This window comes from Microcebus murinus, chromosome 4, assembly GCF_040939455.1.
Source record: "Microcebus murinus isolate Inina chromosome 4, M.murinus_Inina_mat1.0, whole genome shotgun sequence".
NCBI lineage: Eukaryota > Metazoa > Chordata > Mammalia > Primates > Cheirogaleidae > Microcebus > Microcebus murinus.
This window is the reverse complement of record NC_134107.1, coordinates 59881844-59899120: the sequence shown is the minus strand read 5'-3', so window position 1 is coordinate 59899120 and position 17277 is coordinate 59881844. Positions and strand designations below refer to the sequence as shown.

Sequence of the window (17277 nt, the reverse complement as noted above, 5' to 3'; positions counted from 1 at the left end):
TCGCCTTTGGACAATGAAATAAGTACTTTATAATTCTATACGATGGGTTTAGCAAGGATTTTCTACATGAAAGATAATTATGTATAGTTAGCCTAAGGAGGATAATTATAATATCCTAGGCAAAGATTCATCCACATTCTTATTCATTACTTGCATAAGAATTTGGTTATTTTAAAGGACATTTTCTTAGGTTAAATATATATATATAATATAAAAAATATAAAATCTTTATACACACACATTTATAAAGACTAGAAGCTAAGACTTTCCCCTAAAAACCCAAATAGAACAGATTGGGTTATTTTATGGCTACACTGAAGTCTGCAATATTTTAGTTAGGACTATTCAAAGAAATTTGGTGACTATGTCATTGAGTTAATGGCTAAGAATTTTACTCACCATGACTTCGCAGATCCAAAGCCACAATCCTACACTGAACTCTACTAATGATTGCTGCCTAGGAGGAAAAAGGAAAAGTAGTAAGATACACCTGGCATAGCAAATTTTGCCCAATTACCAATGATAATTTTGTTAAATGAACTACGATCAGAATACAAGGAATCCCAGAAAACCAAAAGAAGACTTTCCACTTTTTAAGTTTTCTTTTATTTGAGCATATTATGGGGGTACAAATGTTTAGGTTACATATATATTGCCTTTGCCCCACTTGAATCAGAGCTTCAAGTGTGTCATCCCCCAGATTTTCCACATTTAAGCAAAATAAAAGAATGATGATACTCTGCTTTTTTGGCAGGGTTTTCTATATATTATAGATAATTCTAATTAGGTGATTCTAATGTACAGCCAAAATTGATGCCCAATCGCCTAACCATAGACTAGAGAACAAGAGACAAGACTGGCAATAAGATCTCGGTAGTAATAACATGCTTCTGTATCACTTTGTTATGTCCACCAAATTATCACAGATAATGTCAAAGTATCTCTCTGAGAAGTAGGTTGGGTAAATATTAGCATAATTTTTGTAAGTGACCAAAGAGGTTCTGAGAGGTGTATCAAATATTGGTGCAGGTGTGGAGAAATAGGTATCTTCACAAATACATAATATCTTCAAATAATAATTTTGGCCAATTTGATAAGTGAAAAGTGGTATTCTTTTATTATTCTCATTAATAGTGAGATAGTGCCATTTTTATAAATTTATCAGTTATTAATATTTCCCTCTGTGAACTGACACTTCATATCTCTTGCCCATTTTTTCTACTGGGTTGTCTTTTTTCTTACTGCTTTGTAGATTTTTATTCTTTTAATATAATGAAAGTATTAACCCTTTGCCTGTTATTTACATTGCACATATTTCAAATATTTTTTACTTTACACATAACTTGTGTTTAACCTTAAGGTATTATATCTAGAAGTTTTTGATTTTAGCAAAGTCAAATTAATCAATCCATCTGGTAAGTTTGATCACAAAAAAACAAAAACCAAAACAACAACAAAAAAGTTAATCAATCTTTCCTTTATGGCTTTCACTTCTTTTGGCTAGGTTTAAGAGGGCCTGCTGCAAGGTCCTATCTGAATGCTGTAAGGTTTGCTTTTTAAATTCAGTCCTTTAATCCATTTGGATTTTTATTTTCACAGCATATATTTCTTTTGACACATGGATTTATTTCTTTATTCTTTCTGCCAATACTATACTATTAATTGATAAGAGTTTTAAGAATATGTTTTGATATAAAAAAATAAAATAAATAAAATGGCAGAGATAATTAAAAAAAAAAAAAGAATATGTTTTGATGTGTGAGAGGGCAAGTTACCTCTATCCCCTTTTTTTCAAAATTATCTTGGTCGTCCCTAGGCATTTCTTCTTCCATGTGAGTTTCAGTTTATTAAGTCTCATGAAAATCCCATTGGGATCTTAACTAGGTTAGCCAGATTCATACAGAAACATGATTTTCCCTATTCAGATTTTCCTTTAAATCCTTCTTTTTTATTGTTTCTTCATAAATGTATTATATTTAAAAAAAATAAGGTTTATTCCCAGGTATTTTGTATTTTTGTTGCTTTTACAAATAGAATCATTTTTCCTACATTTCCAAATTTAATAAGCACTAATATTAGGAAAAACAGATTTTTAAAATATTGACTTTGAAAACTATTGCTTAGTTTGTCACCTGATTTGCTTTATTTTTCTAGGGAGACAATATCTACAAATAATGACTGTTCTAGCTATTATTTTCACATCTTTAAAACTCATTTTTCTTTCTAGTCTTATTTGGCTAGAACTTCCAATATAACATTGAAAATAGCACACTTGTCTTGTCCTTGACTTTAAAAGGAATGTGTCTAATGTTTCACCACTAAGTATGATATTTACACAATTTTCTAGTATATAAACTTATATAAAGTTTAGGAAGGTTTTCATCTATTCCTAGTTGTCAAGATTTTTCAACATGAGTAGATACTATAGTTGTTCAAGTCCTTTTAATGCATCAAGTGAGGTAAGAAAGATGAATCATACTGGTAAGATTTTTTTTTTTTTGAGACAGAGTCTCGCTTTGTTGCCTAGGCTAGAGTGAGTGCCGTGGCATCAGCCTAGCTCACAGCAACCTCAAACTCCTGGGCTCAAGCAATCCTTCTGCCTCAGCCTCCCGAGTAGCTAGGACTACAGATATGCGCTACCATGCCCGGCTAATTTTTTCTATATATATTAGTTGGCCAATTAATTTCTTTCTATTTATAGTAGAGATGGGGTCTTGCTCTTGCTCAGGCTGCTTTCGAACTCCTGACCTCGAGCAATCCGCCAGCCTCGGCCTCCCAGAGAGCTAGGATTACAGGCGTGAGCCACTGCGCTCGGCCTTGGTAAGATTTTTTTAAGGCTGAGCCATTCTTACATTCCTGGGTTAAAACCTACTTGGTCACAGTGTATTATTATTTTACTGCACTACTGGATTCAATATGCTCTTATTTTACTCAAGACTCCGCATGTATTTTATAAGTGACATTTGACTGATTTTCCTACATTGTCATTGCCTGGTTTTAGTATTAGACTGATGGCACCTTCATAAATAAGCTGGGTAGCTTAAAACAGCATTATTCTAAGTAGTTTTTACATGGTAGAAAATCTAAATGAACTTTCTCTGTTTTGAGAGAAATTAACACTCTGTGAAATATCAAATATTTAGAACTGAGTAATACAAGAACAGCCTTCTAACTAGTCTCTCTGCCTCCATTTGTGTTTCGTGCCCCATCATCTTTACTAGCACCTTGATTTTTTAAAGCTCTTCAATAGCTTCCATTGCCTAACAGTGGTACTCAATTACAATTAAGTAAATGTGTATAAAAATGTTCAACTCCCCAGAATTTTACAATCTAGTATTTTTCAAGCAAAACATGCCTTCCGTATTCCTTCTCTAATTCTAATACATCTAAAATATGTTTAGTTTGGATTTGGGTGGGGAAGTGTTGCATTATATTTAAAAATAGCTCCTAGTAGGTCTCTATAGTTTCTGGCCTGAGACTTCCCTCTTAGGCAGCACAGAACCAGTCTTTAAAGAAAAATGCATACTGGAGTCAGACACAGTTATGTTTGAGTTTTGGTGCTGTCATTGGCTATGTGATTTCTCTAAATTTCCATGTCTTCATCTGCATAATCTCAAAAGATTAAATTAAATGATATCATGTACCTAAGCACTTAGCATAGGACCTGGCACATAGTAAATGTTAAATACATGTGGCTGATTTTTTTCTTACTACAGTTGAAAACAAACATGTCCCCCAAGTCTTTCTTTTTTTCAGACCAAATATTTTTCAGTTCTTTCAACTATTCCTTAAATGCTATGGTTTCAAGTACTCTAATCCTAGCTGTTGTTTTCTGGACAAATTCCAGTTTGTCAACCTCTCTTTTGTGGGATCCAGAACTGAATACAACTTTTTCCTTTGAAAATAGTTTCCATTAAAGCAAAAAACAATCTTTACATTATGAAAGTAGTAAACATATAACTGAGAACCTAGAATATAGAAAATTGGGGGGGGGGAATCACTCATAAGCTTTTTTCCATAGTGTGCAGGAAAACTAAAAGGGTACATAATATTTTATCTTATAGGTACATCTGGTTTATTTAACCATTTACTTATTGTTGGACACTGAGATTATTAATTTTAAACAAACAGCTTTTCCTGTATTTGTTATCATTGCCTTAGAACTTAGAATTCTAAAATGCAGTTTCTGTGTCAAATGATATAAATATTTTGATGATTCAATCACAGTGCTAAATTATTTTCCAAAAGAGCTCTATTCATTTACAACACCACCAGTAATGTTTGAATGTATCTGTTTTCTGGTACCTGTGTCAATACTGAGGATTCATTTTGAAAAACATTATTAAATAGATAAGTTACAAAATAAGACCTATGAATGGTATCTGATTACTAGGGAGGATGAATGTTCCCCATATCTATCTGTCTGTTCCCCAAGAACTGTTTTTTCATGTCTTTTGGCTTTGTGTCTCTTGGAGTTTGAGATTTTTCTGACCATGTTATACAACTTCTTTATGTGTCAGTCATATGTAAATGACTGTCATTTGATAAAGCCTTTAGAATAATTACCTACTTTTCTGCTTTTTTAAACTGAATACAGTGAATAGAATCTAACCTTTTCTTAAGTGTTCAGGGATAGTATTAACTTATTCAAAGAATAATTATTGAGCATCAGTGCCATGATAGGCCCTGTGTAGTAGACATTTAAGAGTGAATAAGGCATAGTAGGAACTGTTCTCAAGGATCTCATGATCTAATATCATAAATGTCAACTGCAGTTGTCTATCTCTTCTTCTGGCTTCAGTATACTTGTCCTTCTATTATACTAATGCCTGTATGCTTTTATTTTACTGCCCTATTTTACCAATTATTATCCAAGTGAAGGTCTGAGGGAAATTCTGTCTCTCATGATTATGAGGTGCTTAAGCTTATTCCTGCTGTTTACCATAAACTGCTTTCTGGATCCACAGACATGTTCCAACGTCTGAAATCTGACCTGTGAAGTCAAGTCAACTGCACGAGTACTAACTTTTATGTACCCATTTTTATTTTCAAAGCACTGTCACATATAAAGTCATTTAGTGGGCTGGTACACCGTCAGGAATAACAACAAAAAAGGACACGTAAATTTAACCAGCCAAAGTCCAAGCTTAAGTTAACTGAGTGGTAGGGAATTCCCTTGCTTACATAGTACAAATAAACCAGGTGAGCAACTATGATATAATGATCTATCTGTAACAGAGCTTCACAAAATGTGGGATGCTAATAGGTGTTTTAGAACAAGAGAATTGAGTGGTCAAATACATCTGAAAGACAAAGATAAAATTAAATAGATATATTTAGAACAATATCTTGGAGCCTTTAATAATATACTGTTATGTAGGGTGAATTTCCAAGAGAGTAAGAGAAGGATGTTAATATGTAATATTTCTCAAACTTGTTTAATCACAAAATCCCTGTTTCACTAATTTTCATGGAATTAGTAATCTACAGAATATACTTTGGCAAAAGAAGAACTAAAGATATATTTTACAGTGATAATAAATTTAATAATGTCAGCAACAATTTGTCGATCATCTTTTTTTTTTTTTTTTTTTTTTGAGACAGAGTCTCGCTTTGTTGTCCAGGCTAGAGTGAGTGCCGTGGTGTCAGCCTAGCTCACAGCAACCTCAAACTCCTGGGCTCAAGCGATCCTTCTGCCTCAGCCTCCCGAGTAGCTGGGACTACAGGCATGTGCCACCATGCCCGGCTAGTTTTTTTTTTTTTTTTTATATATATATATCAGTTGGCCAATTAATTTCTTTCTATTTATAGTAGAGACGGGGTCTCGCTCTTGCTCAGGCTGGTTTTGAACTCCTGACCTTGAGCAATACGCCCGCCTCGGCCTCCCAGAGAGCTAGGATTACAGGCGTGAGCCACCGCGCCCGGCCTGTCGATCATCTTTTATGTGCAGGCACTTCCCATGTTATTTCATTGTTCCTATCTATGGGATAAAAATATTTAGTATGGGCTAACGCCTATAATCCTAGCACTCTGGGAGGCTGAGGTGGGCGGACCACTCAAGGTCAGGAGTTCCAAAACCAGCCTGAGCAAGAGCAAGACCCCGTCTCTACTAAAAAAATACAAAGAAATTAACTGGCCAACTAAAAATACATAGAAAAAATTAGCCGGGCATGGTGGCACATGCCTATAGTCCCAGCTACTCAGGAGGCTGAGGCAGTAGGATTGCTTGAGCCCAGGAGTTTGAGGTTGCTGTGAGCTAGGCTGATGTCATGGCACTCTAACCCGGGCAACAGAGTGAGATTCTGTCTCACTCTGTTAATATCACTCTGATATTAAAAAAATTTATTATCAATAGATATCAACAAATAGATTATAGTATTTGTATAAGGCTTTATATTTACAAACAGGTCATATTTATTATTTTACATTAAAAAACCTTGAAATGTAAAGAGCCTATATTTGGAGAGAAAGGCTTAAGTACCATGCTCAAAGGCTTACTCAAGGCCTTACAACTAGTACTGGTAAAATCAGGACTAGAAATCACATCTGACCCGTACTTCATTGTTCTTTCTCTCAAGAGTCAAGATTAATAGTTGTTTCATGAAAAGTCTATTCTAGTCCTACCTAGATTGCTCCTCTCTAAAGACCATGAATGCTCAAATAGGTAACATTAGCTCTGATATTGCACTAGAGTCCTGGGGAGCTTCTCTAAAATTCAATAAATGCAGAGAGGCTATCTCTAGCCTATATATGTAATTCTCATCAAAATTTTACAAAATCTTGTGACCTGTTAAGTACTATCCCTGGAATAAAGCTTTTCCTATTCACCTACTATTTTTTGCCAAATTTCTTATGAGGCAGAGCCTGGATTCACTATCCTTAATAAGTTACAATGCAGTTAATATGAATGTGACATGCCAATTAAGATGGTGCTTCACTCCTCTCCCAAGTCACACATCTCTTTCCTTCCTTCCATGTCTCCAGTGTGTTAGAGCTGCCCAATGACAGTGTATTAGCTCACAGCAGAGCCAAGCTAGCTATATAGCACATGAGCCATTTCTGATGGCTCTGACTTTGGTTTAGGGCAACCAGAGTACATTTACTACTATAGCTACTATATTAGGAACTGGTACATGTCACTGTTACTTGTTCATTCAAAGAAACATTCCTTAGAAAAAACGAAATTCTTTGAGCATATAATATGTACTAGGTATAAATAAGCCAGGGTCTTTGCATCCAAAAAAACTTATCAATCTATTTGAGGAATGTAAATGACTAAAGCTATGATTGGAAACGTGGCTGGTCCAAATTGAGATATGCTCTAAGTATAAAATACAAGATAGTATGAAAAAGAATGTAAACTATCTCAATAATAATTTTTTATTGATTACCTGTTAAAATAATATTTTAGATGCAATGGATTAAATAAAATACATTTTAAAATTAATTTCACCTGTTTCTTCTTCTCTATTTGAATTATCTACTAGGAAATTTAAAATGATATGTGTGGCTTGCATTATATTAATATTCCTATTGAACAGGCCTGGTCTAGAGACATGAGGGAGCCTGGCACTTATGGGCATATCATACAGCTTATCCTAGAGTAAGAGGAAGTACCAAATAAGATGTTGGCCAAATTATTTAATTACTAATGAATAAGTGCCTATGTGTCAAGAACTGTTTTAGGCATTTGGGAAACAAAAGGAATAAGACATTATCCCTGTTTTCAAGGAATTCACGGTCTAATGGAAGAGACAAGAGGTGCTTTTATACGTAATCCCAATATTCCCTGCTGCCAGGTAAAGTGACAGACATTATCTAAAGCAACTGAATAAAATGTCTGCTCATCTCTTATATTACTGAGATACAGATCCCCACTTTTGACAAGGCACAAATCCATTCCCACTCATTGCAATGCACAAACATACAAAATTTTATAAACTGACGAATTCACGCGCTAAGCCTTACCCCAGTTAAGAACATCTGGTTTAAAGAACAGGGGATTTTCAGCCTACCATGACAAATATTTGGATTCTACTATATCCCTAACCTTCTTATATCTAGCAATATAAATGAGCACAGAAGAAAGAGTTAGACTAGCCAGATGCATCCAGAAGTAAAACAATGATTGCTGTGAAAGCTGATTGAAAGCTGATTGTACAAATTGGGTCATTCTTGTCACAACCAACTGAAACAGAGTCAAGAGGGAAAAAACACTGAGGGTATATAACACTGTTACAAGAATATAATTCTCTCCAAGCCTGGCTGCTGAAACTGCCTGCTGTAACCTAAAACCAGTTTTACCTATTAGCTACTGAAACCTACTGGTTCTAAGACTAGTTTTACCTACCACAATCACTCACCAATTTAGCCAGCTTTCCCAATTTTCAATGAACCTTCCTGAAGAACAATACATAATATTTCTCCTTTTAATAAAAACTCCACTGGGGGAAGAGGGAGGAAAGCCACCACATGTAACCTACACATTTGTACCCCCATAATATGCTGAAATAAAAAAATAAATAAATAAAAACTCCACCTTTCTCTTTGTTCTTCAGATACACTGAAGACCACCAGTTTATGTGCATGTCCCAAAATGCAATTATTGCTTCCCAAATAAAACACCTTAATTTCAGAGATTTGTCTCTACCTTTAATTGACTTCAATAGTGCTAACATCAACTTCTACTATCAATAACTTACCGTGAACACAGCCCAGGAAAGGGCAGAATGACCTCCTCCATGCAAAAGGAGCAGGACTGGACCCTCTGAACCACTCTTGTAAACTCGAAAAGTGTATGAATAGTTAAAGAAAACACATTCAAGTTCTCACTCTTAAGTTTTTGATTATTTAATCATAATAATACTGAGTAAAAACTCAAGCAGCACTAACTTATATACAAAGCTGCAGACTTCTAAATGTAAGAGAAACTTAAACATTTCTGAGCCCCCCAACCCTGGGTTATTGAAGCATAAAGCCAGTATGACCATTTTTTTTCAATTAAAAAAATTACTCCCTTTGCCTTAATGAGGATATAATCCCTGGTTTCTATAATAGAAATGAAATCAGTTCAACTCACCTGATTTATGAAACTCTCCCCAGGGCCCTTAAGAGATACAGTATATCAGTTTTATGAATTTAATTCTTTTTTTTTTTGAGACAGAGTCTTGCTTTGTTGCCTAGGCTAGAGTGAGTGCCGTGGTGTCAGCCTAGCTCATAGCAACCTCAAACTCCTGGGCTCAAGCAATCCTGCTGCCTCAGCCTCCCGAGTGGCTGGGACTACAGGCATGCGCCACCATGCCCGGCTAATTTTTTCTATATATATTAGTTGGCCAATTAATTTCTTTCTATTTATAGTAGAGACGGAGTCTCACTCTTGCTCAGGCTAGTTTCGAACTCCTGACCTCGAGCAATCCACCCGCCTCAGCCTCCCAGAGTGCTAGGATTACAGGCGTGAGCCACCGCGCCCGGCCATGAATTTAATTCATGGATTAAATTCAAGTTGCACTGGATAATCACAGCCAAGAAAAATATTGGCATGGACTTACAGGTAACATTCATAAACAACAAGTGGAGAATAAAGCAAGAATAAAGAACATTTTAGAAACTATGCAAGTCTTCTAACTTACACGACATCATAAACTCACTAAAAAATAAGCCATTGCAAAGGATATATCCTTGCCAGTTTCATTCTCTACTTCTACATCTTCCATGGACTCAAAGTACTGACTCCAAGGAACAGGCGAAAAGTCCCGCTTTCTTCCAGGGCTGGGGAGAAAAAAAAGAAAGACATTTCAAGTAAAAAACAGTTATGCATGAAAAGATAAAATCTTGGTCAACAAATGCTAAATGTAAATCTGAAATGAAAATAGCAAAGGTTATTTTCTCTTAAAGATTTAAAGAGCTCATCACAAAGCACCACATTAAAAATGTGTTTAAGTAAGTTCAAATATAGATTTAAGAGTAAAAACTTTAGGATTCTAGAAAATTAGTGTATTTTAATCACAAATAAATTCCATGTATATGTACACCACAAAACCTGCTAGTTGCTCTTGGCTGTAGGCTCATTCCTATCCTCACAAGCCACTTTAATACCATTCATGCCAGGTGCAGCAGCTTGTACCCATAATCCCAGCTACTCAGGAAGCTGAGGAGGGAGGATCATTTGAGGCCAGGAGTTTGAGACCAGCCTGAGCAACAGAGCAAGACCCCATCTCTAAATACTAAAAATAAAACAAATTAGCCAGGTGTAATGGCATGCACCTGTAGTCCCAGCTACTCAGGAGGCTGAGGCAGTAGGATTGCTTGAGCCCAAGAGTTCCAGACCAGACTAGGCAACATAATAAGACTCCCATCTCCAAAAAAACAAAACAAAACAAAACAAAAACCATTCCTATTATTAATACAATCATTCTTGGTCACTATTCCTTCTTCACATCTTTAATCTCTCACATTCTTTCATGCTTTTTTGTCATTCCCAACCAATCAACATTAGGAAACCTTCATGGAAGGCAAATTGGCAATAGTAATATCATAAACTCCTAGGAATTTATCAGAAGAATTGCTCACACAGAAGTGAAATGACTTATCTATTCAACATAGCATTGTTTGCAATACAGAAAAGTTGGAACCAATCTAAATATCCATCAACAGGGGACTGATTAAAATAAATTGTGGGCTGGGCGCGGTGGCTCATGCCTGTAATCCTAGCACTCTGGGAGGCCGAGGCGGGCGGATTGCTCAAGGTCAGGAGTTCAAAACCAGCCTGAGCGAGACCCCGTCTCTACCATAAAAATAGAAAGAAATTAATTGGCCAACTAATATATATATATAAAAAAAAATCAGCCGGGCATGGTGGCTTGTGCCTGTAGTCCCAGCTACTCGGGAGGCTGAGGCAGGAGGATCGCTTGAGCCCAGGAGTTTGAGGTTGCTGTGAGCTAGGCTGACGCCACGGCACTCACTCTAGCCTAGGCAAGAAAGCGAGACTCTGTCTCAAAAAATAAATAAATAAATAAATAAATAAATTGTGGTACATAATAGTTGTAAAAATGAAGAAATTATGCATCGATAAAATTCTTTGGTTTGTATATGGATATATAATAACTCCAAGATACATTGTTTTAAAAAAAGACAAACATGATGTACATTCTATGGTTTGGATAAACTGGGCAATATATATAAATATAATTATTTATATTTATATTTGATTATTTATATATGTTTACAATGTCTCTGGGAGGACACTGATATAACACTGATAGTATCCTAGGAAGGGATGTATGATTGGGACATGAGAGGAAAAATTTTCAGTGTATATCCCTTTCTATCTTTTGATTTTTGACCATATATTATTAAAAAATATAAATTTATTTTAAAACAAAACAAAAATAACCAATGTCTATTTACAGCCTATGTCTTCAACCTTGGATGGAACACAGGAAAAAAACCCTGAGCCTTCCCCTATTTACAATCTATTTTTTCTTCCCAGTAATGAATGAAATTCAGAATTCTGTAAGCAGCAAAACATTACCTCCTACCAAATATCTTCCCATATATGCCATGGGGCTGAGTGGAGAATACCTACAAAGTGTAATATAAAGCCCCTCTTAAAAACTTAAATTGATAAAAGCACTCTTGGTTGACTACTTGAATACTGGGAAGAATTACAAGGGAGCCAACTGGGTAATCACGAGTGTATTCTTTCAACAGTGAAGTATTTATTGAATGTGCACTCTGTTCTAGGCATTAAGCCAGGTCAGTCATTCTCAACCTCTGTAACAACACCTAGGGCAGCGGTCCTTGACTTTTTTGGCACCAGGGACTGGTTTCATGGAAAACAATTTTTCCATCGATGGAGGTGGGCATGGAGAGAGTGGGGGGAGTGGGAAAGCGAGGCGGTGCGAGAGATGGTTTCGGGATGATTCAAGCCCTTTCCATTTATTGTGCAGTCAAACCTCTCTGCTAATGATAATCTGTATTTGCAGCCACTCCCCAGCACTAGCATTACCACCTCAGCTCCACCTCAGATCATCAGGATTAGATTCTCATAAGGGACGTACAACCTAGATCCCTCGCATGCAGTTTACAGCAGGGTTCGCACTCCTGTGAGAATCTAATGCTGCTGATCTGACAGGAGACAGAGTTTATGCAGTGAAGCCAGCTATAGGAAGCAGCTATAAATACAGATGAATCTTCCCATGCTTGCTGCCACTCATCTACTGCTGTGCAGCTTGGTCTGGTTCCCAACAGGCCACTGACCTGTGGCCTGGGGATCTGGACCGCAGACCTAGGAAACTTCAAACAATACTGATGCCTAGAAACTGATTTAAGTGGTCTGGGGTATGGCCTGGGCAGGGAGAATTTTCAAAGTTCCTCAGGTTGAGAGAGGTACCAGGAATACAAATGTAGAGTACACAATTTGAAAGGAGATTGGAATTCAAATTCCTTATAGTTCCTACCATTTCTCTATAAAATTCTCTATAAGTTCCTAACACAGTATGTGCTGGGTCAAATTATTCAAACTCTTTCTGCCTTGGATTGTAGTGACTGAATAAAATAACACGTCTTTTAAATAATTTAATTCATCTGGTTTTTGGTAATTGCTCAGTAAATGGATAACCCTATTTTCTGACAGAAAAAGTATCTCTGTGGAAATAAATTCCAACTTCAGCTTGGAGCCATTTTTTTGGTTTTCTGGTTGCACTTGAAATCCTATGGGAAAACTAAAAACAGAACTTCTAATTCTACTCACTCATCAGTCACTCATAAATCTACCTATGCATATACTAATTTGAGTATAATAACCACAACATGGCATGTCAAACATGTTATAATAGATCCTAAAGACCCATGGATAAATTTTTTATATCTGGACCTAGGATATCATCATAGTATCTAATATTTACTGTGTACAACAATGAGTCACAGTGTGCCAAATATTTTACAGTCATGATTCCATTTAATCCTTCCAAAACTTTGAGTTATTTTTATCCCCATTTAACAGATGAAAAAACAGATTTAAAGACATAAAGTAACTTGCCCAAGGTCACACAATACTAAATGGAAGGGACAGAACTTAAATCTAGTCCTATCATTCTCCAAAGCCTCTACCCCAATGCCACATTACTTCTTAAGATTCTTTTTAACTGTTACACTCTCATTTATACTTCTCAAAAGTAATATGGCTTTAGTGCACATTATCCGAGGTTTCCTTTTCAGAGTCCAAATATGTCTAACTTTGCCAATGTCACAGAAACTTTCCAAGTTGGCCATGTACCAATTAAAGAAAAATTACTTCCTATAAACAGAAATTATTCCTAGGAGAATACTTTCCACTTCTAAATTCCAGAAAGAAAGAAAGAAAAGAAATAAAAGAAAAAAAAGAAAAGAAAAAAGAAAAGGTTCCAGGGACTACCCAACTTATACCAACCAAATGAGTAACTCCCATTTGGTTAAGGAGTCAGTCAATAATTCTACATCTCCAAACACTGCTCCCACTCCCAGAGATTTTCTAGCATACCCCTAATACCTTTTTTAGAACATATACTTGTTTACACACTCCAAGACTATAGTTAATTTTGCAACCGATGTTAGACATTAAATAGGCAGCAAAAACCTTACACTATCTTTATATTCTAGTCATAACAGAATACTGTAATTTAGGAATATAGTTTTCATTATTATTATTTTTTTTTTGAGACAGAGTCTCACTTTGTTGCCCAGGCTAGAGTGAGTGCCGTGGCGTCAGCCTAGCTCACAGCAACCTCAAACTCCTAGGCTCAAGCGATCCTCCTGCCTCAGTCTCCCGAGTAGCTGTGACTACAGGCATGCGCCACCATGCCCAGCTAATTTTTTGTATATATTTTTAGTTGGCCAATTAATTTCTTTCCATTTATAGTAGAGACGGGGTCTCGCTCTTGCTCAGGCTGGTTTCGAACTCCTGACCTCGAGCAATCTGCCCGCCTCAGCCTCCCAGAGAGCTAGGATTACAGGCGTGAGCCACTACGCCCGGCCAAGTTTTCATTATTTTTAAAAATAGCTTTAGATCCTCATTATTTGATACCTAGCTACATTATGGTCATTACAGCCTGGGTAGGTCTTTTTTAGTTATAATTTATAAAATTAATTACTGACTTTTTTCCTCCATGCAGTCATAATAAAATAATTTTAAAGTAATGAAAGAACTTTCAAAAGCATAGCAAAGTTAAGTTATACTTTAAAAATAAGGATTTATTGCCAGCTGCTACAGCATGCCCCTATAGCAGGCTGAAGGAGAACGAATGCTTGGGCCCAGGAGTTCGAGGCTGTTGTGTGCTAGGATTGCAACTGTGAATAGCCACTGCACTCTAGCCTGGGCAACATGAAAAAAATAAAAATAAAAAAGGATTTATTCATTCAACAAACATTTGCCAAGAATGTATTATATTATTATATGTATAAGGCTGGAACTGGGATGGGAGATGTTAGGATAATTATAAAACTAGAGAGACAATGTCTCTACCCTCAACAAGCTAGTATCAAGTACAAAAATAACATAATGTACTAAGAATTAAATACCCAGAGGTACAACTAAAGTGCGGTAAATGTTCAAAAGAGGAAAGAAAGATTACTCTCAACTTGGGGAATAAATAGAGGCTTCAAAAAAAATAACACTTAAATTAGGCATTGAAGGACAGACAGAATTTGGACTGATGGAAATAGGGAGGGATAAGGAAGACGTTTCAGACAGAGAGAAGAGCATGAATAAGGACCCAATCTAGTGCCTGTTATAGGAGACACTGAAAGCAAACAAAAACACGTAACTAGAATGAGGTGGGTATAAGTACAGCAGTTCTGAAAAGCTAAAAGAAGCTGACACATCTAAAAGGAGATGGTGGAAAAAGAATGATGTTAGATGTAATAAAGTGGGGAATGTATGTTCTTTTTGTGTGATCTGTGTGTGGTTTTATTGAAAAGGCCCAAAATCAGATAGGACTTGGATAGTATTATTAAAAGTGAAGAGCCAATAAAATGTATAGATGAGAGTATTTCAGAAAGATCGGTCTGGTAAAAGGTACAAGATGGGCTTGATTCTGGAAAAAAATATGTTGCAATAACCTGGCTAGCAAAGGATGGGAATCTTGACTGGCAATGAAATTAAAACATAGGAAAATACAGAAAGACCTTTCAAAAGACAATTAACAAATTTCAGGAATATTCACAAGACATGGATGACTGACTGTGGAATCAAAGTCAATTCTAAAGTTCTGAATTGTCAGAGAGATAAATTATTAAGTCCTATGATTTATAAATAAAAATCTACTTTGGTAGGTAACTGTATACAAATTTTTAAGTCAGAATAGAATTTATTTCAAACCTAACAAAATAAATGTATAATTTCCTCCCACCTCCTGCCACCAGAGGAAGGAATTTGGCAGAAAAGGACCAAAGTGGTGCTGTAGGACACAAAGGAAATATGGCTTCTGCCAAATTCACATGAATCAAATGTATTTATGGATCCTTTGCTATTATTACAGACCATGTTCAGAATTTGATGAAAGCTATGAACCCTATATCCAGAAAAAATGCACACACATATATTTTGCATACAATTCCACTGGCTTCCAGAAACCTATCTAAGAATGCCAAATTAAGAACCCTTGGCCTATAATTTGACCTTACCATCCTATTTCCAGTGGAAATAAAAAATAACAAAAGGAAACTTAGAATGAAGAGACACTGCACTCTTAGTAGTTCCTAAACCTAAATTCGTTTTCCATTTGCTACCAACTAAAGGTTATTTTCATAACCCAGTTCTGCCTGTATTAACTGTGTGACCTTAGGCAAGTCACTTAACTTCTGTAAGCCTAAGTTTCTTCATATCAGATCCAATTTTATAAGGGTTGTTATGAAGATCAAAGTAGTCTTCTCATCCCTTGGTTACTCTCAAATTAGTTTGTTCTATTTTTATCACATAACTAATACTTTTCTAAAATTATTTTATTCCTTATTTGTTATTATAATTGAGTCACCCCACCTAAGCTCACCACTAATGTGAGATCCATTAAAGCAAGAATATTCTCCATTTGTTCACTGATATATTCCCAGAGCCTGACACATCAATTAATATCTGTTGACAGTATGAAATGAGCTAATGTGAATAAAGCACTCAGCTTTCTGTCTCAAGAATATTTTTTATTACTATTATTAAGCAACTTTGAGGCTAATAAACATAGTGTCCTTTACTTAATCTGATAAACTATCCAGTAAAAGAAAATGGGATACTATAAAACTATAGTAATTAAGTTTGTGGTACAGATATAAGGATAGACATATAGATCAATCAAACAGAATCAAGAGTGCATTTTATTTAAATCAAATAGTTAGGGAAAAAAAAGTGTCCAGAAATAAATTCTAACATTTACAGTCATTTGATTTTTCAACAAAGGGACCAAGATAATTCAATGGGGGAAATGATTTCAGGACAGCTGGATATCTACATGCAAAAGTATGGATCTGGATCCTTTCCTCACACCACAAACATAATTAACTCAAAGTATATCACAAGCCTAAATGTAAGAGCTAAAACCAAAAAAGTCTGAGAAGAAAACACAGGACTAAAACTTTGAGTTAGGCAACAATTTCTTAGATGCAATACCAAAAGCAGAAGTGATAGAAGATATAGGACTTGAATGTCATCAAAATTAAAAATTTTTTATTAAAACTATATGCAGTTTTTACACTATGGCTACAAACAGGAAGACAGTAAGTATCGTTTCACAGATAACAGCATGGGCTCTGAAGTCAGATTATCTTAGTTTAAATTTCATTTCCAGTAATTGTAAGTTTCGTGACCCATCACAAGTTAATCTGCCTCAATTTCCTCAACTGTAAGCTTTTGAAAGTGATTATAAGCATGGAGTACTTCATAAATGTTATTACAGAAATATTGTTAACAGTTGAGCCACATGACATGTCAATTATATTTTCTTCTACATTTGCTTTTTTTCAAATTTAATAATTGTCTCTAATTTTGTTTGCTTAGTTTCCTCTTAAACTGTCACTAATTGCTTCCCAAAACCCTTTGACAGGCAAAAGACATTAACAGGCATTTCACAAGAGGAAACACAAATAGCTCAAAAACATATGAAAAGGTTCCCAATTTCATTAATAATCAGAGACATAAAATTTTAAATCACAGTATACTTTCACATCCATCATACTGACAAATATAAGAAGCCAGACATTATCAGGTATTAACAAGAAAATGAGGAAAATCGGAAAACAGTAAGGCATCAC

At 35.6% G+C, this 17277-nt stretch overlaps 1 protein-coding gene across 1 annotated transcript in view; it reads right to left on the bottom strand.

The window, feature by feature from the left end:
- The window catches only part of PPME1 (protein phosphatase methylesterase 1), a 52810-nt gene that overhangs the window by 22148 nt on the left and 13385 nt on the right, over positions 1-17277 (bottom strand). The window contains exons 2-4 of the mRNA XM_012744857.2: positions 9675-9768; positions 8703-8795; positions 400-457 (exon numbers count right to left, since the gene is read on the bottom strand). Coding sequence (XP_012600311.1) covers positions 400-457; positions 8703-8795; positions 9675-9768 — 245 coding nt within the window. The remainder of the gene's footprint in view (positions 1-399; positions 458-8702; positions 8796-9674; positions 9769-17277) is intronic.